Source organism: Lampetra planeri, chromosome 36 (genome assembly GCF_965212315.1).
Source record: "Lampetra planeri chromosome 36, kcLamPlan1.2.h2, whole genome shotgun sequence".
Classification (NCBI taxonomy): domain Eukaryota; kingdom Metazoa; phylum Chordata; class Hyperoartia; order Petromyzontiformes; family Petromyzontidae; genus Lampetra; species Lampetra planeri.
The window spans coordinates 702,475-726,264 of record NC_136142.1 but is presented as its reverse complement, the minus strand read 5'-3'; the positions used below and the strand labels follow the sequence as shown (position 1 = coordinate 726,264).

The window sequence follows — 23,790 nt, the reverse complement described above, 5'->3', positions numbered from 1 at the left end:
TTTCCCAGGGCCTCCATGCCTCGCGGCAATTCATGTTCTAGTTGTTGCGCCAGGTGCAGAGTTGGAACTGTTAGGTGAAGTTCATGAATTTGAATGAGCTTGCAAGCCGAATGACAATGATGATTTATCGTAATTTGTCAATCTTCTGGATGAAGGTCTCCCCATGCTGTGTAGGTCATGGAAGTTTTTTTTAACCATACTTCACCGTGCTGGTGCAAAGACCGGTCCGGATATCGTTCTGCATGAACATTAATAATGAATGCATTGATACATTATTTTAATTAATTTAGGGCTCTTTATGAAGATTACAGGTGTAATCTTTGAACATTCATCAATGATGTTTTGTTTCAATTCAGTATATTTTCTTTCCATTTAGAAATTTCATCTGAGAATGAGGAAGAAAAGTAAATGTTAATCATAGAGGAAAATTATGACTTCACCAATTAAAATGTTTTAATCAGTGTTAAAACAAATATTATGTAACATATGCCCAATTTTTGCATTTCAATAATGCAAATAAGGCCACACACGTGGACGACACACCCAGCAGGTTTGAGCGTGTTGCTGCTGACAGTGCTCTTTGAGTCAGCGGGGCTCTTGACATCTGGAAATTGCCATGCTTGAAACGTGGCACGCCCTTGACTCCTGCACCAGAGTATAGTGGAAATTGGGATTGTTTGACTCAATAATCACCAAAAACAATAATGTATTGCATTGAGTTTTTACGATTTGGAATCTGCCTTATTGTGAGCCCCATGATGGCCAGAGTTTTGGTAAAGAAATCAAGTTAAAGGTCACAGTGATGTTCTGCTGCATTGGTGCTCATCTGCTGTTTACAACCCTGCAGAGCTGGTGGCGGATTTTCCACATTCCTATGGCGGGGCGAGTCTATTCATCGGGCAGCCACTGTTGGCTTCCCCACGAAGTGGTACTCGTTTAATCGACCCGAGAGATGATGGACTGTTCATATAAATAGTTATAGCGTCTACACGCGACTGCATCTTAAGAAGTAAAAATAGGCATATAGTTTACACAAACAGTATTGTGTTGTGTATTTTATTTTAAAAGAGACAGTCATATGTAGCATTGAAGGTCTAGAGCCAAACAGGGGAAGAGAGATGCGAGAGCACAGACGACTGGGGGAAGGGAAAATAAACCATCCCATCCATCGTCCCAAACACCAGAGCACAGTCTTTTGTCTGTTCTGCACCAGTGCTTTCCATCCCATTCTATAAAGTACTATTCTGATTACACGTAGTCGAGTAACACGCAAGACTGCAGTAGGTCTCTTAATGCAAGTCCTCGCACGAGCATGGACTCTTTCGTTCAGAGGCTGTGTGGTGCCAATGGTGGTGCTGCTGCCATCACCATCTTGTCCAGTCCACTCCTCACCCTTTATTTGTGCCCCCTTCTCTGATCAATCGACTTGCCCACATCCATCTCTTAACTGGGACATTGATCAGCACCTCCCAGCCAGGACAGCTGGAGGCACCGCACCTCCTGCCGCACACGCTTGTTTGTTATCAACCCCAGATGTTGCCAATTACCTATCATCACTTGTGCCACCTGTTTTTAACGTGCAGTTAACGGTGATCGTGAGGAGTGTTATTTTGCCTCACTGCCCATGCACTCATTTTATTTATAATGAAATCCCCAAGTTTGGATGTTTAGATCAAAATGAAAGGAGGGTTTCGTTGCAGACACTGGTGTCGTGAGTGAAGTCCGCCCCCTGCAGACAGCAAAAGCCTTCAAGACCCCAGGCGGTCTCCCATCCAAGTGTAATAACAGCTATCATGGGTTCACGTGGGGGATTGGCTTGCCGGTCCTGCTTGTAGCCAATAAGGGTTGAGATAGGGAGTGTGGGGCCGGCGTGATCACGGCATGTCAGCAGGAGTGATTGGCCCAGCCAATTGGGGCCCCAGCCAATGGGGATCCGGGTAAGAGGCGTGGTCCCGGGATTGACAGGGAACCATCGAGAACGGTCGAGATTGTCCATGAAGGATTGGCTGGGAGGACCACGTGACGAAGGGATTAAGAGGGAGAGAGAGGAAGGATCGAGGAGGAGTCTGGGAACTGAACGGGGGCGAGAGCCACGCGCGTACGGGGCTCCGGGGGCCACGTGCGCGGTGGGAGCTGGTGGGAGTCCGCTGCCGCTACGTTGTCTGCCAGCAACGGAGCGTGTGGGAGCAAGTGTACCGTGAAGTGAAAATAAAGAGGACCGATTCCGAATCCGTCTCCGGAGAATTATTACACAAGTACTAACCAGGCTCGAGCATGCTTAGCTTCTGAGATTGGACAAGATCAGCTCGTAATCATAGACGAGGACACGTTTTGGTTTCAAGCTATTTATTTATTTATTCCACCTCTCTCTCACACGCACAACCAGCACGGGGTGCCGTATCGCTCTGCGTGCTACTGTGCGACACAGCAATGGGCACTGGATACACTTCTCTGTGGACTCTATGAGACTGTGAGGTCTGCATTCGTAGCCCTTGAGAGCCAAACCAGATGAGCTAAACTAAACGCGACAGAGCTGAGACCGAGTCATCATCCGTACAGGTGGCATTGAGAGGAGAGAGACAAATTCCCCATTTTTCCGTCTGCAGGCGTCGCTACAACATTGCACGGCACCCTGAAGCGCCAAATATAACGGAGACAATACACAACAGAGTCTCAACGATCTCACTTTGGTGGTGCACAAAAATGTAATGGTAAATGCACTGGAAAGGCTGAACTAAATATACAGTCGTGTGAAGAAGCAACACACTTTGTGCATTCGTACTTTATTTTCATTGGCGTTGCTGTGCATTGCCCTGCTGTAAATGTTTTAGTTTTCAACGCTTATTCAAGGCAGTCTTTGCATATATTACAGTAATGCATTTTCAGAAAAAAAGTATTATGCCTGTTTAAGAGTTTACTTTTCGTTGCTATGATTTGCTTCGCAAGACAAATAGGTTACACAATATAAATGCATTTAATTAGTGGATCTTTAATAATGATACATATTCAGATAAAGTTTGGGGACTCGCACTTCCAAGTTGCCTGGGCCAAATACCCTCAGGAGGGGCCTCTGCTGAGCCCTCTCGTGAACTCCTCCAGTTGAGGGCCTTGTGCGAGAAATTTCATGGCTGCACCTTTACCTTTGTAGCCTTTTTACATTTCCGAATTTTTTTATTTTTACACACAACCTTTCCACGCGTCCTGCGGTACACAGAACAGCGGCGTCCTCGCCCCGACTCGCTGGGTCACATCTCTCACGGACGTCGAAGGGAGCGGGCGCCGGGCCCCTCTGCTGCAGGCAGCGGCGTGGCCCTCAGCAGCACAGAGACAGCCTCCGTTGCGTCGCCGCTCCGCAGGGACAGCGACACGGACGCGGACGCTGGCGCCCACGGCTGCAACACAACGCCCCGCTGCACCTCACTGTGTGCCTGCACGCTTGCCAACACCGACCCATTTGACGCAGATGGCTACTGATTATATTTATCCCGCATGCTTATATTTACTACATACTGGTTTAAAATATGTTTTTTGTTGACACGTGTGCTGCACTAGTGTAGCGACGTTAATGGAGTCACTACGGCGTTTAGCGCTAGCTACTGATAAGAAAGTGGAGCTGCGAGTGTTAAAGCTTCTCGCTGGCACCAGGGTATGTTACGGCATGGAAAGGGGGCCCTCGGGGGCTTAGTTCCGGTGGACGTTAGAAGGGGGGTAGGGAGGATGTGACAGGTGGTTGAACCCGAGAGGGGCAGGTGGCGTGGATCGAGAACCTTCTAGGAAGATCGAGAAGGAGGCGGGGCTAAGGGTGGGGGAGGCCACGCTCGGCAGAGGATGAGAAGGGGGCGCTGAGAGCCGAAGGTGGCCATCTACAGGAATGGGACCCGTCGTGCTACACTTCGCTACACTTCGCCGCTCTTCAGTCTTGGGTCTTCGCTCGTCACGTTCAGCATCGTGGGTCAGGCAGTATGAGAACTGAATCACCCAGGTATGTAGTGACCTCGTTGTGGTCTCGTACCCTGTTGTAGTCTAGTTACCCCGTTAGGGTCTAGTTTAACCCCGTTAGGGTCTAGTTTAACCACGTTAGGGTCCAGTTTAACCCCGTTAGGGTCTAGTTTAACCCGTTGTGATTTATGTAAGTCGAGAAATAAACGTGTTGCCTCCCTGTGAAGTGTGTGCTTCCCGTGAAACCACTACACTAGTATCGAATTGGCACATTCTGTTTACATAACAAACCTTACTAATTGGCTGTGTCGGGTGGTGGTGGGTTTAACTACATTTACATATTTACGCGATCTAACCCAAAAAACTTGTATTATGGAGGATATTGGTCGCGAAAGCCTAAGTGTTAAGGCAAATAATATGCGTACACTTTTCATAATTGACTCAATTCTTGCACTTATAATTCGATGCGTGTATCACGAGCGTAAGAATCTATTTGAATTGATGCACTGTTAAGTGCGTGACATCCACGGTGGGTGGGTGCGTGCATTTGTGTACGCCGAGGGCGGTGTTTGATTATCGCGGTGGCGCCGGTGGTGAACTCACGTCTTGTCCGTCCACTGGGCTCCAGGTCACGCACACGCTCTTCTTGTGCCCCGCCTCCACGCTGCCTCGCACGGGCTCCACCGTGAAGCCCTTGGCACGGGCCTCGGCGATGTTGTCAAAAATAAACTCTCCGCCCTGACAAAGAAACCACGCTAAGAACATAATAATCGTACGTATTCGTGTCCATCATCATCACGGTCCATGGGCAGATAGCCTGTAGGTGTGCACTGCAGATTTCGTCATTTGTTTCCACAGCAACAAGGAGGCCCTTATCAGTTGATTGATAGTTGATCATACTTCATCATGCTGGTCAGCGTAGGGTTTGGGTGAATGTGGGCTGCATAGACATGGGAGCATAGGAGTACAGCACAGTAATGGTTTTTGCTGCATTGCCCACCACCCGCAATATATTTAATGACAATGTGTCAGGGTGAGTATTCCTGCCACTCGTCATGTAGAGCAACATGGAGAGGATAGAACGAGTTGGCCACCTTTCTGCTGCTAGGCTGTGCAGGGCGCACGCAGCCCACGAAGAGCTCTCGAGTGACCGGGCTGAAGCCATCGTCCGTCTGGGTGCTCCTCATCGTCAGCAGGAACGGCTTCACAGCCGCCGCTACATCTACCCGGGCAGCACCGACGTGGTGGTAGTGAGTACAGCGGTCCGCCTGGTATGTGAGCATCTGACACGCCAGGGATTGTCAAATTCCAGTCCTCGCACCCCACCACGGTGCTGCACCTTGTCACGCACATCAATCTTCTCCGCTTAAATGAAAGTTAAGTTAAAGTACTGTGCGAAAGAATTTCAACATACCTACAAGTGTTTACGTGTTACATGCATCCGACGCTTGGTAAATATGAACTGCACCATGATAGGGGGCAAGGGCTTGAGTTTGACGAGCCTCACGTCACACAGCAACTTCAGATGCAGTCCCAGTTGGATGCTGCAGTGTATCGCTGCAAGTTGTAATGCATGGTACGATGACTTTGTAATAACGCCGAATAGCAGCAAGTGAAAACGAATTACAGGCCAAATTCACACACTGAAGAAATAGCCAAGTATCACCTTGGCCAAAAGCCCCATTGTTGGTGATAAATACGGAATGTTTTTGCCAAATAAATGACTGAAAAGGACTTTTTTTCCCAATACATGAACTAGGCTAATGAACCAAGAATATAAATAGGTGGTCTAAGCATTGAACGAGGATAATAAAGGACTGTGGAGTGGACGTGGATATGTCTCAGGATAGGAATGAGTCGAGGACGAGGAGGGCAGATCTCAAATGAGAGGGAAAATGCCAGGCAGAAGAATTGGGCCTTGTCTAAAATAAACGCACTCCATACCTGAGGACCCATCATCTTCCCAGACGGGCAGGGGGGCCAGGGATTCCACTGCAACGTCCAGAGGGTCTCCGCCCTCCAGATACAACATGTGCTTCACTGCACAGCCCTTCAGCTCTATCACACGAAACTCCTAGCAACAAACACGCGGGCACATTCATACATACAGCCCTGTTACACAGACTCACAGTAGTGTTTTGTCCCGTAGCGGACAGTCATGATGTGAATCGTCATAACGTGTGAACCTAGAATGGCTCATACTGCTCACCATACAAAACCTGTTTGTTGCGTAGTTAGTACGCTACTGGGGACAACACATCTCTCTGTGCCATGTACTTTCTCAAAGATGTCTGTGATCCTGGACTTCTGTTTATGCCCAGTCCATGACTTTACTCAAGAAATTAGCATTAGACGCTTCCGGTTACATCTAATTGTCTAGTATTTATGGCAAATCTTGTCATTTCTTGCATTACATTGTTCAGTTTTCCATGTAGATATCAAGTTCTTACTCTCAAAGTTGCTATCCGTCTTATGTTCGATCGTCCCCCATGGCTGAGCGGCAGCAGTACAGCGTGAGAGGCACACCTTGCCAAAGAGGAGGAGACGGAGGCGGTCGGAGTAGCGAGCGCTGGCGTGGTCTGGGCTGAAGGTGACCAGCAGTTCTGTGTCTCCGCCCACCGGGATGATGCCCTGCACTGGCTGCACGCTGAAGACACTGAGCCCACTGTGGTTTTGCGTACCTGGATCGTGGGGAAGCAATGTCACAGAGCAGTTGGCACAGTCTGGAGTGAATGCTGGGTATCTCACCTGCTGTAACATTGAGCTTACTAGCACGCAGAGTTATAGACACTGAATAGCAGAGGTAAACAATGCAATGTGCCTGCTGTTAAACAATTTACAAAGTTAAAATGATGTAATTACCAAGAGCTGAGATATATTCAGAATTAATATGCCAATTCACCTTATAAAGGCAAAGCAAGTGTCCAGAAAATGAGTGAACACCATCTAAGACGAGTTTATATAATGTTAAAAACACAAGATAATGTGATTGTTATATTTGTTGTGACCCCTAAGTGAATAGATTAGGTGCACGATCTTGAGCGACGAAGGCTGTGGAGCGATGGAACTGGCTCTCGTGTAGGTCCTGGATGGATTGCTGCTGCATCGCGAGGCCTTCATCTAGAGGTGGATAAATCACGATCATTACTGATGGTGATGGTTATGGTTACTGTAACGTGCGAGCTGGCTTGCATTTAACTCAAATCCATTTAAAAGTCGGCCCATTAAAGCCAGGCGTGAATGCTGCCGTGGCATGGTTCGTGTTCTGGGCACTGGCGTGAGTGCGAGCTCCTGGACTTGCCCACTGATGAGCTGCTGCTGCTGCCCCCAGAGGGAGCGAGGATTGGTAGCGAGGAGTGGAGTCCGGGAGCTTCGCTGTCCAGCGTCAGCAGGAATGACGCTGGCACCGAGGAGTCGTTATGAAGCTGTGGAGAATGGCACAGCTTTCATCGTCGTTATACAAACCACATATAGATATGTACGAATCGTACTTTACAATACTATTCTATGCTTCACACCATACACGCTTAGTTTTGTTCATGCGCACCACTGTACATTTGAAACAAAACTTACCAAAAAGATCAAACTTTGAGTGGTGTTACCCTGACCCCAGCATCCACGGTGTAATTTAAAGCACACGGACATAAATATGTAAAACTATCTAATAAATAATGTTTTTAACATACTGTGGTACCCATTATTCCAAGCTGCTCAGAGCACTTATGGAGGATACTCATTAGGTTAGATGTTACTTTTCTAACAAGTGTGCAGTCTACGAAAAGTAATTTGTTTGAATGTGAATATCATTAAAACTTCATAAGCCATTTAAATGGCCACATTTGGAGAACCACTCATAATAGCCTGATTGTTCTCACTGAATTATCATCATGGATTGATGGGTTTTATACTAAACTTTTAAGGAATTGCATTCGCTAAAAAATAACCCAATAGGCTTCTGTAGTATTGGATTATTGTGAAAATACGGGAACAACAAGGGGCAGTGATGCGTGTGCCCTGTGTTGAGGTCGCTGACCTTGAAGCCGGCGCTAGCAGTGCTGCACGATAGCACCGGGCCCAGGCTCAGGCAAGGCTCCTCCAAGGAGCAGGTGACCAGCGGGAGCTGGGCCCGCCCCACCAGCGTGAGGGTGAGCACCGCACCACCGGCCTGCACCTCCAGCCGCTCGTGGAACTGCGCGCGCGTTCACAGCAAAGACAAAGATCCCCTGTGTAGGTAGCCTTTTAACACACTGCTGGGGGAAGTGCTGTTAGCGAGCACCTATTAAGGCCGGCAAGGAGGAGATGGTGAGGCCAGAACCATGGACAGCTGTCTCCACAGTGCTGATGTTTACAATATTGCACCAGATACTCATTTAAGGTTGAGTCGACCTAGAGGAGGCCAAATCCGTTATACACCACTGATGTTAACCATGGCCAAGAATTGATCACACTTTGGTATATTCGTGGCACGGCGCGCTAACTCCCCCACTGCTCACACCATGCAAAACATCCACTTATATATACTGTACAAAATCTAAACCCATGTAGTCTTTTAGACGATTGAGTCACGTGCAATTATTAAGCACATTCACGCTTTGGTGGCTTGTACAAAGACAAAGGTACCTTTAGAGATGCTATTGTAAAAATGTCTCGTGTTGCAGAGAGCGTGGTGTGGTGCTGGTGGCTCCGAGCAAGTGGTGGAGTCTTCCCTACCCACATAGCTCCATCAAGGTTGAACCAGCAATTCTCAACATTGCAACCAATTTACATGTAGGTCAGTTGCAGTCGAATTAAATGGCAGAGTACATTTTTGGTGAAAGGATAAGTGGCCAATGTATAAAATTAGGCCAAGGGTCGAGAGGAAAGTCAGATGTAGCTGTGCCCCCACACCGATTATCACGGTCGGCTACATACAGTGCGAAAGAAGTTCAACGTACATGCTAAGGGCCGTCTGGGGGGCTGCAGCAGAATGCCACACGGGGGCCCAATTATTCAGGAATCACAAAACACAGGCCCGTTAATGGGGGCCTATTTTGTATGTGGCCCAGGTAAAATGACCTGTTGCGCATCCCTCCGCCCCCCACCGCTCGCCTCTTGAATGCCCGTGAGTACCTGTCGCTGCTGCAGGGCGGCGAAGGCGAGCATCAGCGTGTGCGTGCAGCCGGGCGAGATGGGACGCAGGGCGTTGAGCAGCGTGAACGGCCCCAGCGGGTCCAGCAAAGAGCACGTCGGCTTGGGCACGGCTGCGTTAAGGGACCGACTCCCATTGCCGAGCATCGTCATAAAATCACCCCTGCACCAACGGTGAGGGCTGCGGTGAAGCTCGGGGCCCGGCAGGGCACGTCAAATAGGACAAGGCGGGTTGTTAAATGGATTAGTTTCACGCCAGTCATTGTGTATCCACCGCTTCATGTAAGGATCCCTTTGGATTGCACCGCTGCCTTTGGTCTTGAGCAGCTGAAATTCAACAAACTCCCACACACTGCTTTATGAAAAAAAATCAATCCATTGATTCTTGACTTAAAGCTTTCGGAACTGCAGGAATTCATATTCTTTGATTCTTTCGGTAAAGTCACGTAGATAGAAAATAATAAAAGGTAAAAACCACGACGTTTCGATCGCAACGCAAGCGATCGTCCTCAGGTGAACAAATACAGCTGGCGGACCGTTGAGAGGAATATCGTCTCTCACTTCTCTGAAGAGACGCCGCGACACCGAGGTAATTACCGATCGCTTTATTTTTGTTTGCATTCTGACCACAAGTATTGTGGTTAATACAGACGTAATTAGCCGATGTATTTCTAGCTCTGCGATCTTTCATTTACTTGCAAATTCCATCTCTACGTCCGCCTACTCCAAGCATATATAACATTTGGTTGCAGTGGCTCTGCATCTGGCTCGAGCAGCCGTCTCACTATATTCCTCTCAACGGTCCGCCAGCTGTATTTGTTCACCTGAGGACGATCGCTTGCGTTGCGATCGAAACGTCGTGGTTTTTACCTTTTATTATTTTCTATCTACGTGACTTTACCGAAAGAACCAAAGAATATCAATCCATTGATGTGAACCAGACAGAAATGTCTTCGCTATTTTGCTGTCGACTTGAACATGTGAGGAATACAATTTGGGAAGAGATGTCTTCATGTCAAGTTTACTCAACAATACATTGATTCCAAAGCGCCAATATGTATGTGTGGTGTGAAAATGTCATGATGCTCAGTACTCAATCATTCTGCCTGCTTTGCACCAACTCCGTTGATTTTTTGTCCATCATTTCCCACTATCGCTCTGTTAATCGTGTAATGATTATGTGCTGCACAACATTTTAGAGATGCAGTCACATTCAAGCACTTGATAAATACAAATTCTAAATCCCAAGAATGATGATCATAGTAATAATGTAATTTAGCCAGCCATACCTGAGCGTGTCTTGAGACATGTTTTTAGGAAAGTGCTGCATTGGGATGTTTGGCCAGGTCTTTTGTAAGGCAGGGTTTGCATTGTGGGAGGAATGTGAAGTTCCCAGAGAAACCCACGTATACACAAGAAAATAACATTTAAAAGTCCGCACATATGGGTTTGCGAACCCACCTGCTATACTGCCATCTCCTAGCCACCTTGCGGCCCAGTGGCTTACGGAGTTTGGCAAGTCTATGCTATTCACCAGTTCTTACCTCCAAAGTGTTTGATTTACAGGTGTGTGCTACCATGCTTTACACGTTTAATACCAAACATAACATTTACCACAATACTGGTCACAGCTTAATACTATGTGGTTAGCCTCACCAAGGAGCTTGCTGACTCGCTTTTAAGGATACCTTCAGATGCTGGTGAGAAATGTTCTCTACTGTGATCCGCTTTGTCACCGTCTGACCTGCAGCAGAAGCAGCAGCAACAAGCAAACCTCACGATCGTGGGAAGGGCAAGGCTACAACCTCCATCACTGTGATACTGATATAGCCCACGCAATACAACATCTACATGAACTCTATAGGATCGCATGCGTGGGAGTTCTCCAAATGCTCTGGTTTCCACATTTATAAACACTCATTACTTGGCTGAAATCATTTTAATATATAGAGGAGCGCAGAGCTTGGGCAATTATTGGTGCCGGCTCAACGCCTGGTTGCCTTGCTACTTGGCTGTAGTTGAAGCAATGTTTGTACTGCCATGCAATGCCCTATTTACACGGAGGATTTTTTTATTTTCCAGGCATCATGTCAGAAGTACATTTAGACCTTTGACCATCCACATCTTTGGGGAAATCCTTTTCTATTGCAAGTCATGAAATCGCCTCACAGTTCTGGGATCAAATGTGATGTTAGGCTCACGTAGGTCAGCTTTTGGGAAATCCTCACTGACATTTTGATTTATGTCAAGTGAGGTCTTTAAAGGGCATGTACAGTTTGAAACAACTGTCTGGCATGACAGCACAAGGACTTCTGCCTTGCGACCCACAACACCGCGAGGAGCACCAGTGGCTAGCCGTGCCAGGCAGCCTCACCGATGCATGCTTGCCCAAAGTCAAGGGTGGTTCGGCCGCTGTCAGAAACGCAGATGAGCGGTGGGGACACGGCTGGGCAGTGCACCTCCAGGTACAGAGTGTTGTGCACACTGAGGCGAAACGGAGGCCAGGCCACCACATAAGCACACGGGGGGAGCCACACACAAGGCAACAGCAGCAGCAAGGCGTATGTCCCATTATACTACTCCGGTGATGTCACGGCACTAACGTTTTGCGATGTGTGCGAGCGACATTGGAGCGACGTCGCCAGTGTCGTGATGGTATTCCTCACCACGGCTTTAAAGTGTTTTTTTTTCTCGAGAACAAAGTTTCAAACTTGTGTGGGACAGCCCAGGACACGCAGTCTTGGTATGTATCTACTCTAGGTGTGTATCTACAAGGGATATCTGGCACAGTATTTATGTGGCAACTTCAGTGCTAGTTAACCATTGTAACATTAATAAACTATAAAATGGTATATCCATTTTCTTTACGGGCACGAGCAGGCTTTACATTTTGTTGGTAATGAGAGCTACACGGCTTGGGGAGGCCTTCATCCAGCAGTTGAATGACCATGGCTAATGATCATGATGGAGAGCTATAAGTAGCTATGAAATATCAAACCTTGATACGTTATTGCTAAATGTGAGCCTCACAATCATCACGGTTGGCTACGTATGGTGTGAAACAATTTCAACATACACGTGCTGTTCAAGTGTGTATTACCTTGCTTTCTAAAGTAATAAGAGGTGCAGGAGTTTTGGGTAGGCCCCATTCAACCTGCAATGGGGCCTTAGCTTGTGTTTGGCACACTCGACGCGTCAGCAGCACCGACCTGCACTTGAGTTGACCGGGCTGACTTTGTGAAAAGGCATTGCCGCTGACCACAAAGCAGGCGACTGTGTGGGTGCTGTAGCTCCCCGGGAATTCCCTGAGTAGGGAAGCACGGGCAGCCACCAGCTCGTCCTCCCTGGAATGCAAAGCCACGTGGGACGGGCCACTGCCGCATGAATCAGAATATCGGCGGGGCCCGCGTTGCGTACAGACATGCCAGAAAAGGTCAAACGTGCCAGAACTACAGACCCGGGTGGGAGGCCTCTCCAGGTTATCACATTTTTTTCTGGGGGCCTATAAGTCATTCAATTTTAGTATAGAATTAGGTCACAGTGCTACATGTCTAATAACTGAAGCGTGAGGTCTGGAATTATTTGATGTTAGTAAGTTCACTGCTGAACAGTTAAGTTTATTTTGTTTATCTAGGTTAGACCTCAAGAGACCAGGATAGTCTAATTTGCAAGAGTGGCCTTGCTAGGGTTGGTGGATCACACAAATGTTGTGAAACTCCCTTCCCGTGGGTGTTGAGGTGCCATACCCAAGGTTGCAGGAAAGAAGTGATAAGGAAAAATGTGGACGAATTTCCATCTATTTCACCTGCATGGGATAGTGTGTTGCCTCCTCACACGGGTGGATTTTCTCAAGGTGCTCTGGGTTCCTCCCACATGTAAAACACTCATTAATTGGTTGAAAAAAACCTTCATAGATATATAGAGGACCACAGAGCTTGGGGAATTGTTGGCACCGGCTCACCGCCTGACTGCTGCCTTCCCACTTGTCTGTGATTCCTCGCGCTGCGTTGTTGTTTTCTTTGTGAGTTTGCGAAAGCCGTGTGCTTTACAAGTTGCAATTATTCTTATTAATTGGTCTTAAGGTGGCTGGGTAGTACAGGCGGCTAAGATTATGTCTGAGCAATGATCCGGCATTGTTTATGAACCGGGTTTGAATCTGTGCACGAGTAAACGTAAAAGCTCCAAATATAACACAATTTTAATAAGATTGGACGGTATGAAAAGGTGAGTATGATTATAATGGACCAAATCAACCTGACAGGACATCTATGTGCCGGCCGTCGTGGTTTTTGACAACCAAGCAACCCAACATGCGTGCAGACAGACGCTGGGTTGACACTCACTTGCTTAGGACAGGCTCCACAAACGCGTTTCCATTGACAGGATCTGGTGTGGCGTGCGTTGTGCGGTTTCCTGGCTCCTTGCCACTCTTTTTCTGTCCCTCCTTGAGTCTTTTCTTTTTGATGAGCGGGCCCTTTTTTCCAGCAGGTTTCTGAGTAGAGCGTGTGCCATGGGATGGTGAGGAAGAATCAAGCAATTAATATATTTGACGAAGTGTGCAGTTCTCGTTGCTGTATGAATCCTGATGCTGCTGGCTAAATTATCACTGATTCATCAGTTGTGTCAATTCTTAAAAAAAAAAAATCTCCAGAACGGGAGAAATCAATCAGTTGCAGTGAAATTTCTCCTGAATTGTGTTTAATAAACGGAAGGCGTGTTCTTAAGCGGAATCTTACTGATGCTGCTGTGGGGATCGGTTGCGCCTGTGAGGAGGCAGAGAGCTCTGCGATGCTCTTGGCTTTGCGAACTGCAGACAGCCTCTCCATCTCCTCCAGCACCTGCTGCTCGGACAGCACTGGCCGGAACAGCAGTCGCACGAGCTGCTTCTGTGAGAAGACGTGGAAAAGGGAATCGTTGTAGATAATGGAAAGATGCAGAGACAAGGATATACAGCAGCGGCAAGGGAAGAGAGAGAGAGAGCGGCGCTCATTGCCGTCTTGAGCGCCAGTCCCACGTGGCACTCAAAATATTGACCTCTGATTTATGATTATGAGTCAATGGTACGAACCACAGTAAATATTAAGGGGTGTCTAAAAAGCGAGGGAACTGAGGTCCACATAGTTCTGTGGATGTACGTACACATATGTACGTATATACATATGTTGAACTTCTTCCGCACCGTACGTAGCCAACCGTGCTAATCGAATGTGTGGGGGAAGGACAACAAATTTCAGAATATGCTGCGGTAAAAAACGTGATTAAATTCGTAACGTGCTACTGTGGTACGACGATCTTAAGCAGTAACGGCAGGTACAATATCGCCACATGTGAGGAAATAATCAGAATACCCAGGGAGAACAGGGGCGAGTCATTGCTCCGCACCATTGACTCAGAAATCTGTATGATCCAGACTCTGCGACTCACTAGTCCCGGCGCCACGGTGCCCACGGCGGGGGAGACGCTCAGCGGGCAGTCGGGCGGCACCACAAACTGGAAGGAGGTGGGGCCCACGGGCGCCACATCCCCCCTGCCGACGCGGGGCACGGGGTGGCTGTACTCATTGGCGCTCGTGTGGGAATTGACGACGTGCAACGACGCCACCGACGTGTCCCCGACGGCCGTGGCTCTGAAGCGCAGCAGGGAGTGGGACAGCTCCAGTGGGGGGTGCACGCCCGTGGCCACGCACCTCAGCTGGAAGTCTCTGCCACACACGAAATGTATTGGTCTACAGCTTCTCTGGTCGTGAAGTATTAATTACGGACAAATTTCATGACCAGCATACAAGTAGCGAGGGTAGTCATTGTGTCGACTGCCTAAAACGTACCTGTTAGTGCCTGACTTGCAGGTCAAGTCAAACTTATACTCTTTTGCCTTTGTGGCACTGAAGATGATGTCGATGAGCACTGTGTCCAGGGGCAGCACTGTTCCAAAGCCGTGGTTCGGCTGCACGTCCACGTACTGTGCGGGCGGGCGAGACGCTCGCGTTAACGCCGCACGAGTCGCCACGGTCCGAGGAAACTGTTGAGCACAGAGCCCTAAGGGATGTGCATTAAGGTGGTGCTCACATACTCATCTGAAAATTCCAAGTCTCTCCATAGGACGACCACTGGTGACTTCCCCACAATTTAGTATTCATTTTAGGGAAAGTGGAGAGATGATGAGCTGAGTCAACCCTCGGTCAGGAAATTATCTCTCAACCTCCAATTGCTCTGCTGTCACTGAGCCACCCGCCCTGCTCAGTATGAAACACGCACTGTTGTGTTTGACAGACATTCAAAATAAATGCGTTGCCATGAATCCACAGCCCCTGATCTCTTCATTTCGAGCGTGCAACACAAAGGCACAGCCCTGAAATCACTTGCTGCTGATTTTTCTGGAAAAAGGGCCTCCACTGGAGGAAGCTCTCGAGTCTCAAGCGTATTGTGGCCTCATCGTACAGGCTGCACAGATGCCTTGAAGAGATGCATTTGGTATGAGACAGTAGATATAGTTTTTTGTTTTACAAATTATTTCTTGAACCATATGACCCCAAAATGTGACAGAATCAAATCACGAACCCGACTTGTGACTAGTCAATAAATCATGTGGGGTTTATGGAGAGGAAAGTGATTTTTTATTTTTAAGAGGCTGCAACTGGGCTCGTGTTGTCAGGTAAGTTACAAATTGTACCTCGGGGATTGTTACGAAGCCAAAGTCCTGCGCCAGGATGGAGTCGTTGGTGAGTTTGACTGTGGCCTTCACCGATTCAAATATGGTGCAACAGCCAAAGTCGATGACCGCCCGATCGAAGTGCAGGTCGGACGACGTGATGATGGCGTGCACCGTGAAGGGTACCGGCTTGGTCTGGGGAAACGAGACACGGCGTTCTCAACACCGTCGGCGAACCTGGCATGCCCCCGTGAGGAATTCTCCCCTTGGGTGCTGGAGAATGCTGCCTTCACAATATCAGGAACTCCCAATAGAACGTTGTGTTATTTCATTACTATTATAGTAACATTCGTTTACCCAGCAAAGCATCACCGAGTCTCAGTACTTTTGTTCATGAGGGCCCTGCCAAATTTTCATTGCAATGTCGTTATTCATAATCCCATTTTGAGTCATATGCAGACACTTTTTGAGCATTGAAATGTTTGGCCAATACCAGTTACGTTGTATGTTCTTGTCAGTTTTTACCTATGGGAGAAAAGCAGAGAACCCGGAGGAAACCCACACAGAACGGGGGGGAACATACAAACTCCACACAGAATGGCACCGAAGTTGTCAATTTAACCCAGGCCCTGCTCACTGTGTTAGCACTGTGCCACCGCCGCCACCCTGCTGCCCACGTGTGGGCAATATTTACACGAGTCTTGTCTCAGTGACCACCACAAAGAATCTATATTTTCATCCAAGATCTCTCAAGAGTGTTGCATTGATTGCACCCATTGCTATATTTTTTATTTCGACAAGACGTGGTTTAACGTTACAGCGTGGAGGGCTGACTGAACAAGGGACTGCAAAAGCAGACAGCCAAAATCCTCACCTGATCTCCAACTCGAATGAGTACAGGTGCTTCTAGCACACACGTGTCTTTATCAAAATATCCAGGTGCATCCACAGCCATGCTCTGTCTGTAAAAATGTACACGCACACAATAAACATGAGCGCATGTAAAGACACGCAAATTTCAAACACATTCTAAATAAACTCTAGTTTCATGGGTTAATCCAGCCTTGCTTGCACTACTTATGTTTCTGCTTACAAGTAACCAGTCAAAATCCCTGTCTCTGCTGTGCTTCAATGAGTCGACACTCAGGCACTACGTATGTTCTGATCTCGTGTTCGGGAGCGCCATTACCTGGGGAGGAATTTGAGCTGAGCGGAGAACGTGGACTGTGCTTGGATGTAGCCGTTCTTGGGCAAAACCTCCAGGTAATTCTGCAGCTGCCTGCACACCTCAAACTTCAGGCGAAGTGCAGTCGTTGCTCTGGCAAAGCACATCAATGGATCGCAAGTAAATAACGTTTTTCATCACAAGTCAGCCAACCAAGAGGTGGATATATGGTGTGAGACAAGACCTACATTGCAGTGCGATGACAGAGAACAGGCTCATTAATGCACACATGCTTCATGCAACACCCCACCTGAATTAAATTAAAACAAATCAACCATTCAGCATGGTCTGTGAGTGTGCATTGCAGCTGCTGGACACACCGGTTATGGACCAGCACGGAGTCCTGGTAGAGGCGGTCAAACGTGCAAATCTTGAGGTCCACGTTCGGCCGCTGGACCCACACGGGAACGTCCACTGCCAGCGCGCTTGCCCGCACCTCCAACTGACACAGTGGCCACGGACACCGTCGGCACAGCGTCGCTTGGTGTAAGGGTGTGGGTAGTGAGGTGTCCACGTATCGGTTTTGTTCTGCAGCAGTTGTCAAGTACACTCGTGCAGCTGGGCACCAGTGGCATCGCTTGGTTAGCATTGGTCCTGGGGTACGGAATGAAATGGGTCCCTCAATCCAGTGCCCCGCTTCCCCGCCCCCCTCCCCCCCTTCACAATTGACACCGGTGCAGTTGCACCACCTGCACATCGCTACGCAACTGCCGGGTACGGGGGCACACGCCTAATATCAAACGCTTTGGTGTCAAGGGCTGGCAGCATCACACACACGTCTGAAATTGAGCTGTGAAGCGGCCAGGAGATGGAAGGACATCAAATAGATTGATATGCTCATCTGTGCGGACCTTGAAGTGTTATCCCCACAAACGCATGGGTGTGTGCCAAATACCCTGTGCTGACCAAACATTCCAATGGCAGGCCCTTCTGAAAACAAGTCTTGACACTCAGGCTTTCCAAACTAAATACAGGCCATTATTACCATTATATAAAATATATTTATCCAGGGCTTTTTCATTTACACTACAATACACCAGGAGGTATTCAACATCTTGTCAGTCGAGTTCTCAGTCTGTTGTCATTGCCGCCAAGCGTGGAGGTAAGCAGCCGCCACCCCCTTGAGAGAGGCTCTCACGCGTGGGGAGCCGGGGTCGGTGAAGTGGACGTGGAAGGTAGCGCGGGTGTCCCCAGGAACTGTCGGGGTGAACACCACCTCCAGCTTCACGTAGCCCAGTCCTGGCAGCTCGCCCTCCACCACCTACACATACACACACAGCAGCTTCACAGCCTGGCACCTGGGCCCCTTCAACCTATGGGCCCCTCTGTCCTCACAGCCCCGGTGCAGATGCACTTGCCTGCACTAGTTGCTGCTATATCTCCTCCCCTACGACGCAGGGAGCTTATTGACCTTTGGCCCGTAGTCTCCTCCCCCGTGTTGACCCCAGCCAAACCAGCAGCGCTCACCTCCCCCGTACGCAGCTCCTCGGGGAGAGCCGGGTCTGGCGTCTCCGTCGCCCTCTCCACGCCAGCCTTCTCCGGGCTATTTCTACTGCAATCGGTCTCCACCATTTCTGTAAAATGTGCGCAAAACTCAACATCCATTCGTTACGAGAGACATTTAATGCATGCACATTGACAGTACTTTGTCAATCTCCTGCGGTATGTCTTCCCCATGACATGTCAATTATGGGGGTTTGACTATACTTCACCACGCCAGTCACTGCAGATTGATAAAAAGGGTGCTAGGGGATCCAAAGAACCAGTTTCGGTATCACTTGCAACTGATGTTAGCCGTGGCTGGGAATCAGACTGGCTACCGGGTCTCCCCAGTGCATCATGTTTACCTGTGCACCACCGCCGGTGACCATAAATGAGCGAGCTATGTGTGATGCAAAGTCCTCAAAGTCAGCTATCGGTCTGTAATTTCTAAAAACATACCAAAGAATTTAGTAAACTACAGTTTGTTGTGCTCTTTCTACTAAAAAAATACACCCACATTGTATTTATCCGTTTGAAAACTTCAATTTCATTCAGTTTCAGGACGACTGTCCACATCACGCAAGGCCATACCCAGAGAGCACTGCTACGGGGGGGTGGGGATGTTTCAGTGCACCGCACCTGAGCTGTCCCCTGGCTCCCCTTCAGCCTCTGCAGCAGCAGCCTCCGTGGACGCGACCCCGCGCTGGGAACTCACAGAGCCGGCGTCCTCTCCCCCACCACCGGGCGCCACCTGTGCCACACAATAGCAACTTGGTTACGTGAACAAACGTCCACTCAGCACAGCACGTTTGGGGGAAATAAATTGGCTTTGGAGTTCTTGCATGATTCCCCGTCAGACATTACAGCAGCTGTCATGCCACCCACTCCTGTGTACACATGGCAACATTGATCACAACCACAGGTATCTGTGGCTAGCCTGCGAGTAGAGGCGACTGACGGAGACAACAGCCCTACGGGAGTGTGTGTGCTTGCAGGGCCTTGCTGTGGGCTGGCACTGCCACACGCACACGTGGTGCTGCCTGGACCTCTTGTGCCTCTTCATAGTCTGCCTTCACGAAACGGAACCTGGTCCCGAGAGCGCCCCGGTTCACCAACGTGAAGGTCCTCCTTATGGTCTCTCCGACCACGTGGGTGCCAAAGTCAATCTTGGACCTGTCCACCGTCACCTGCACAATACACGCACGCAGTGCCATCGCCGGTATCAGTGCCTGCTGGCAGCGGACACCACGTCTATCATCGTCATTCCTTCAGCCCGTGCTGGCTCATAGATCCCCGTCAGCCACGGTCTTCCCTTAGCAGAGCCTTGCGCTGTACTCACGTCACATTTCTTCGTTGTGCACTGCACTGGCACTGTGAAGGGTCCGCTCTGAGCTGCAAACTGCAGCTCTCCATTCAGGTCCTCGTTTTTCTGTTCGAGAGAGGCAATCGTTTGTAACATTTCATGGACCAGTTTGGCGTAGGCTGAAAATACTTTCCCACCATCGTCATTAACAAACACTGCCTCATAGGTGGAAAAAAAGTCAGGCAGTTTTTTAATGACCATGGTGGTGAAATGTTTCAATGTGTGCTCAATCATTTGTGACTTTATAATGGTCCAATATAAATGCACCAACATTATATTATGAAAAGAACAACCCTACTGATATTTTTGTTGAAAAACAGCACTAATTATGGAATAGGTCCCTTGGTTCATGCAATATTTTAATCAGTGACAAGTAATGAACGCACTGCATAGGATTCACCGTGATTCTAATTATTATAAATTATAAATGTGTGTAATCTGAATAGAGTAACAGGACTCACTGAAAATAACAACAGGGTCTTGGCTATCACTAACAATAATTTAAAGTCTAAACGTTTCAGCTAGCTGGCTTCCTTTCCTGAAGAACTTTCAACTGACTGGTCTTGTTTTTGGAAGAATGCCAATTGACCAAAACATTTAAATGTCCTCCCAGCGAACGGTAAATATGGACTTGTTCTGCCAGCTGAATGAGCATGCAAACAAAGCCCCCCTTGGTGCCTGGTCCCTGTGGTCGAAGTCGTTCTCCCCAGGTGAAGGAACGCTCCACCAACAACCCGTGAGAGCGAGGATGACTCGCGGAGCGATGGACACGCCGAGAGCCGATTGCTCCTGCGCTCCGTCAGAAGCCCTCCCCGTGTGGCTGCTGGCACTCACTGTCGCCTCGAAGGTCACCATCAGCTCAAAGGACATTCCTGCAGACATCTGTCCCGGAGGCTTGAACCTGGCGGGGCACACGTTACACGCATTGCACGGCATCCAGTCCGGTTTTAAATATTCAGCAGGGTTGTATATTATTCTTGAAATTAGCATCTCATTGTTTGCTTGCATCATCAGCTTTACTTACATAACACTGCCTGCAATAATCGGATTTACGATTTAGACTTAAACGGTAGTTCTCCTTTGCACCCTTGTTTCCCTTGCACAGTAAACGTGCAGTCTGGATGAGCCACCTATCTCGTGTCGTCCTCATAATGGAGGGTCGATGCGCAAGGCAGCTGCTCTCCACGTGTTACGTCTTCACCGTTTCTCGCGGACAGTTCCATCCTATTGGTCACATTCTCCCACCGACTCTTCCCTTCCTCTTCCCTTCTTTTTTCCCCTTTCATTTTCCTTTGTAGAATCATCTTGGTGACATCTCCCTCCAACATCTTCTCATCAGAATTCCCAGTCATGATTAAACACTGATGAGCTCCCACCCGGTTGTAATTAAAAGTAACTGCCAGGAACGGAGAGGGCGATCAGGCTGTGATGGCTGCATTCACACTGAGAGCGTGAACACAGGCACAGCGCTCTCTCGACCTCTCCGCACTGGAAGGTGCCTCTGGCTTTACGAACCGCACACTGACGTAGTCCTCCAGATGTTCGCTCATGCCCTTGTAGCGGCAGAAGTTGCTGGTGTAAGACACGTTGGTGAGAACCACTTTCAACTTGTATATTTTGCCAACATCAAAGTTCTGGGAAGACAACAACATAAGAATAGTGTTTAATACAGAAAATAGTCACGTGCTAATTGTATCTATCTGATATGCTTGACCAGTCATACCTCTAAATTATGACATCGCTTGTTTACCCAGGAAAGCTTAACCGAGTCCCAAGACTCTTTTTCAGGAGAGTCCTGCTAAGTTATCGCAGGAGGGAGCAATGCTGCTACGTGTAATCCAAATGTAATCATTTGCAGTTAATGTCTTAGCATCCGGTTGTTTGGCCTTTTTAAGCTTTGGAAGGGAGCCAGAAAACCCAGAGAAGACAGAACAGGGGGAGAACATACTCCACACAGAAAGATGCCCACGTCGGAATTCGAACCCAGGCCCTCCTTGCTGTGAGGCACAAGTGTTACCACTGCACCACCCTGCTGCTCAAAAGCACACGTAACCTAGGTTTATGTACTTCTCTAGTAAATTAGTACATCGGATTTACCGAAGGAACAACATGCTAGAAAAATACTGCTGCCATCATTAATAATAAATACTGAAATTTGCAAATAACAAATGATGAGCAATCGCCCTTCAAAACTAAAATAAGTGACAATGCAAATAACTGTGGCTTGTGTTTAAGAAACAAGGCATTGCACAGTTTCAAAGCAGACAAACAAGGCTACAAACAGGCCGCGATATGTATAGTTTAAAGCACTCACGTAAGCGTGTGTGGAAAATAAAATACGTATCACGGGCCGGGTAAGCAAGCATCAATCACCCTTCACTGCGCACCGCAAGTGCCAACAGCAGAGCCGAGCCACCGTTGTGGCTTGATTAGGACCTGGCAAATGCTGTGTGTGGCAAGGCCAACAGGTGCCCTGCACAGTGTTACTGGGATGCCCACCTTGAAGGCTATGACGTTGGGCTTGCTGGAAAAGGAGCGGCCCTGAACCGTCAGCCCCAGTCTGCGTTGGCCCTTTGGCTTTTCCTCCAGCACGGGGCCTCCTCCCTCTGCTTTACTGGGTCTGAACGGACGGGTTTTCATGTCCTGACCAGTGGCCTGCTCACAAGCGAGAGTAAATGTTGCAATAAATTATTAAAAGAGGTCTGAATAAATTAACATTACAATAAAGGTCGAAATTACACGAGCTTTTGCAAGTTGTGCACGAAAAGAAAAAGCCTATGACATCATGCCGCTATATCAGTTAATTTCCACATTTGAAATATTTTTATGCTCAAAATGATAGAAATTAAGGTTGACCGACGGTGCATGCTCTGTTAGTTTTTTCCAACCTGTCATGGTCTGTCTCGCTGTGTTACTTCAGGATGCCATAGCCGACTGTTACTCACGCGTCCGTTCGCCACCAGTGAGACTCACGGAATCCCGCTTTGTGCTCTGCTCGTCTTCCGGCTCCCAGAGCCCCGGGTACTCGGACTGAATCAGATCATCTTCCTCCTCCTCGTCCCCCGGGCTCCGAGTGGCCATGGCCACTGTCTCCCCAAGTGCACTCAGCCCCGCATGCTCCCCGTCTCCGTCCGAGTCCGGGGAGGGAGAGCGACACCTGAGTGGCTGAGACATCACAGAGTACAGGTTTCGTACAGGTTTCGTTGTCGAACATACACAGCCCTGTTGTCAATCCTCTGATGAAATACAAGTGGTCCGTAGGGGTTGTTTGACCATACTTCGCCACACTGGTTCGTGTGGGGACCATAGATGAAGCATAGTAAAGTACAACATGGATTTTGCTACCTTGCTGACAAATCTAAAGCAATTAAAAAGGGAAATTGATTTCAATTAGAACATTCTTGCCTAAACGCAGATGTCACAAAGCATTGGATTTATTTACAGACAGCCCAGACTGTAGACCCCTGTAGAGCAAGCTCACAAGACACAGTGTTAATCTGGTTCATTGGCCCTCCTGCATTGGTGAAGTAAACACCGGCTGACGATCATCACTTGGTAGGAAGTTAACAGTGGTTGTCCTATGCAGAGACTGGTGCTCGCCACTGGCCCAGAGCCACTTAAAAAAATGACGGGTACTAATACTTGACCCTAGCATGCAGATGGTTTGAACTTTTATACTTAAACACGCTGTGCATTTCCAGGTGAATGTCCACTGTGTGTCATGGGCACACAGACCGGCGCTTGGCTGTTCCCGGTTTCCCCCAGGGCCTCCTCAAGCAGCCGAATGACCCTGGGGTCGGCGAGCCGCGTCCCCACTGCTCCCTCTGCGTCTCGGGATGCTGTGGCGGCCGCAAGGTGCTGCCGCCGCTGCTGCTGCTTGCTTCTCCGCTTCATATCCGCCTCCTCTTTCAAGATGTGTTCAATGATGTCCACTTGACGTACCTTGACCTGCTCCTCAAACTCCCTGAAGAATAAATCATGCAGGGCCATATTTAGGCACGGGTCT

At 48.5% G+C, this 23,790-nt stretch overlaps 1 protein-coding gene across 2 annotated transcripts in view; it reads right to left on the bottom strand.

Annotated features, from left to right (window-relative positions):
• Positions 1–2,329: 2,329 nt before the first annotated feature.
• Positions 2,330–23,790, bottom strand: part of CFAP74 (cilia and flagella associated protein 74) — a 28,847-nt gene continuing 7,386 nt past the window's right edge. Inside the window, exons 11-39 of one of the 2 annotated variants that reach the window (XM_078611317.1) lie at positions 23,520–23,748; positions 22,758–22,949; positions 22,284–22,439; positions 21,300–21,418; positions 20,619–20,685; positions 19,761–19,850; positions 19,450–19,608; positions 19,061–19,172; positions 18,407–18,513; positions 18,078–18,200; positions 17,260–17,381; positions 16,904–17,032; positions 16,589–16,676; positions 15,736–15,909; positions 14,891–15,024; positions 14,491–14,767; positions 13,803–13,952; positions 13,410–13,558; positions 12,276–12,410; positions 11,441–11,550; positions 10,755–10,810; positions 9,049–9,168; positions 7,973–8,128; positions 7,241–7,364; positions 6,466–6,620; positions 5,884–6,013; positions 5,034–5,161; positions 4,543–4,677; positions 2,330–3,392 (exon numbers count right to left, since the gene is read on the bottom strand). In XM_078611317.1, the coding sequence (XP_078467443.1) occupies positions 3,255–3,392; positions 4,543–4,677; positions 5,034–5,161; positions 5,884–6,013; positions 6,466–6,620; positions 7,241–7,364; positions 7,973–8,128; positions 9,049–9,168; positions 10,755–10,810; positions 11,441–11,550; positions 12,276–12,410; positions 13,410–13,558; positions 13,803–13,952; positions 14,491–14,767; positions 14,891–15,024; positions 15,736–15,909; positions 16,589–16,676; positions 16,904–17,032; positions 17,260–17,381; positions 18,078–18,200; positions 18,407–18,513; positions 19,061–19,172; positions 19,450–19,608; positions 19,761–19,850; positions 20,619–20,685; positions 21,300–21,418; positions 22,284–22,439; positions 22,758–22,949; positions 23,520–23,748 (3,964 nt within the window). In that variant the 3' untranslated portion in view covers positions 2,330–3,254. Of the gene's footprint in view, positions 3,393–4,542; positions 4,678–5,033; positions 5,162–5,883; positions 6,014–6,465; positions 6,621–7,240; positions 7,365–7,972; positions 8,129–9,048; positions 9,169–10,754; positions 10,811–11,440; positions 11,551–12,275; positions 12,441–13,409; positions 13,559–13,802; positions 13,953–14,490; positions 14,768–14,890; positions 15,025–15,735; positions 15,910–16,588; positions 16,677–16,903; positions 17,033–17,259; positions 17,382–18,077; positions 18,201–18,406; positions 18,514–19,060; positions 19,173–19,449; positions 19,609–19,760; positions 19,851–20,618; positions 20,686–21,299; positions 21,419–22,283; positions 22,440–22,757; positions 22,950–23,519; positions 23,749–23,790 lie in introns of both variants that reach the window. The other variant, XM_078611318.1, reaches the window with a different exon arrangement.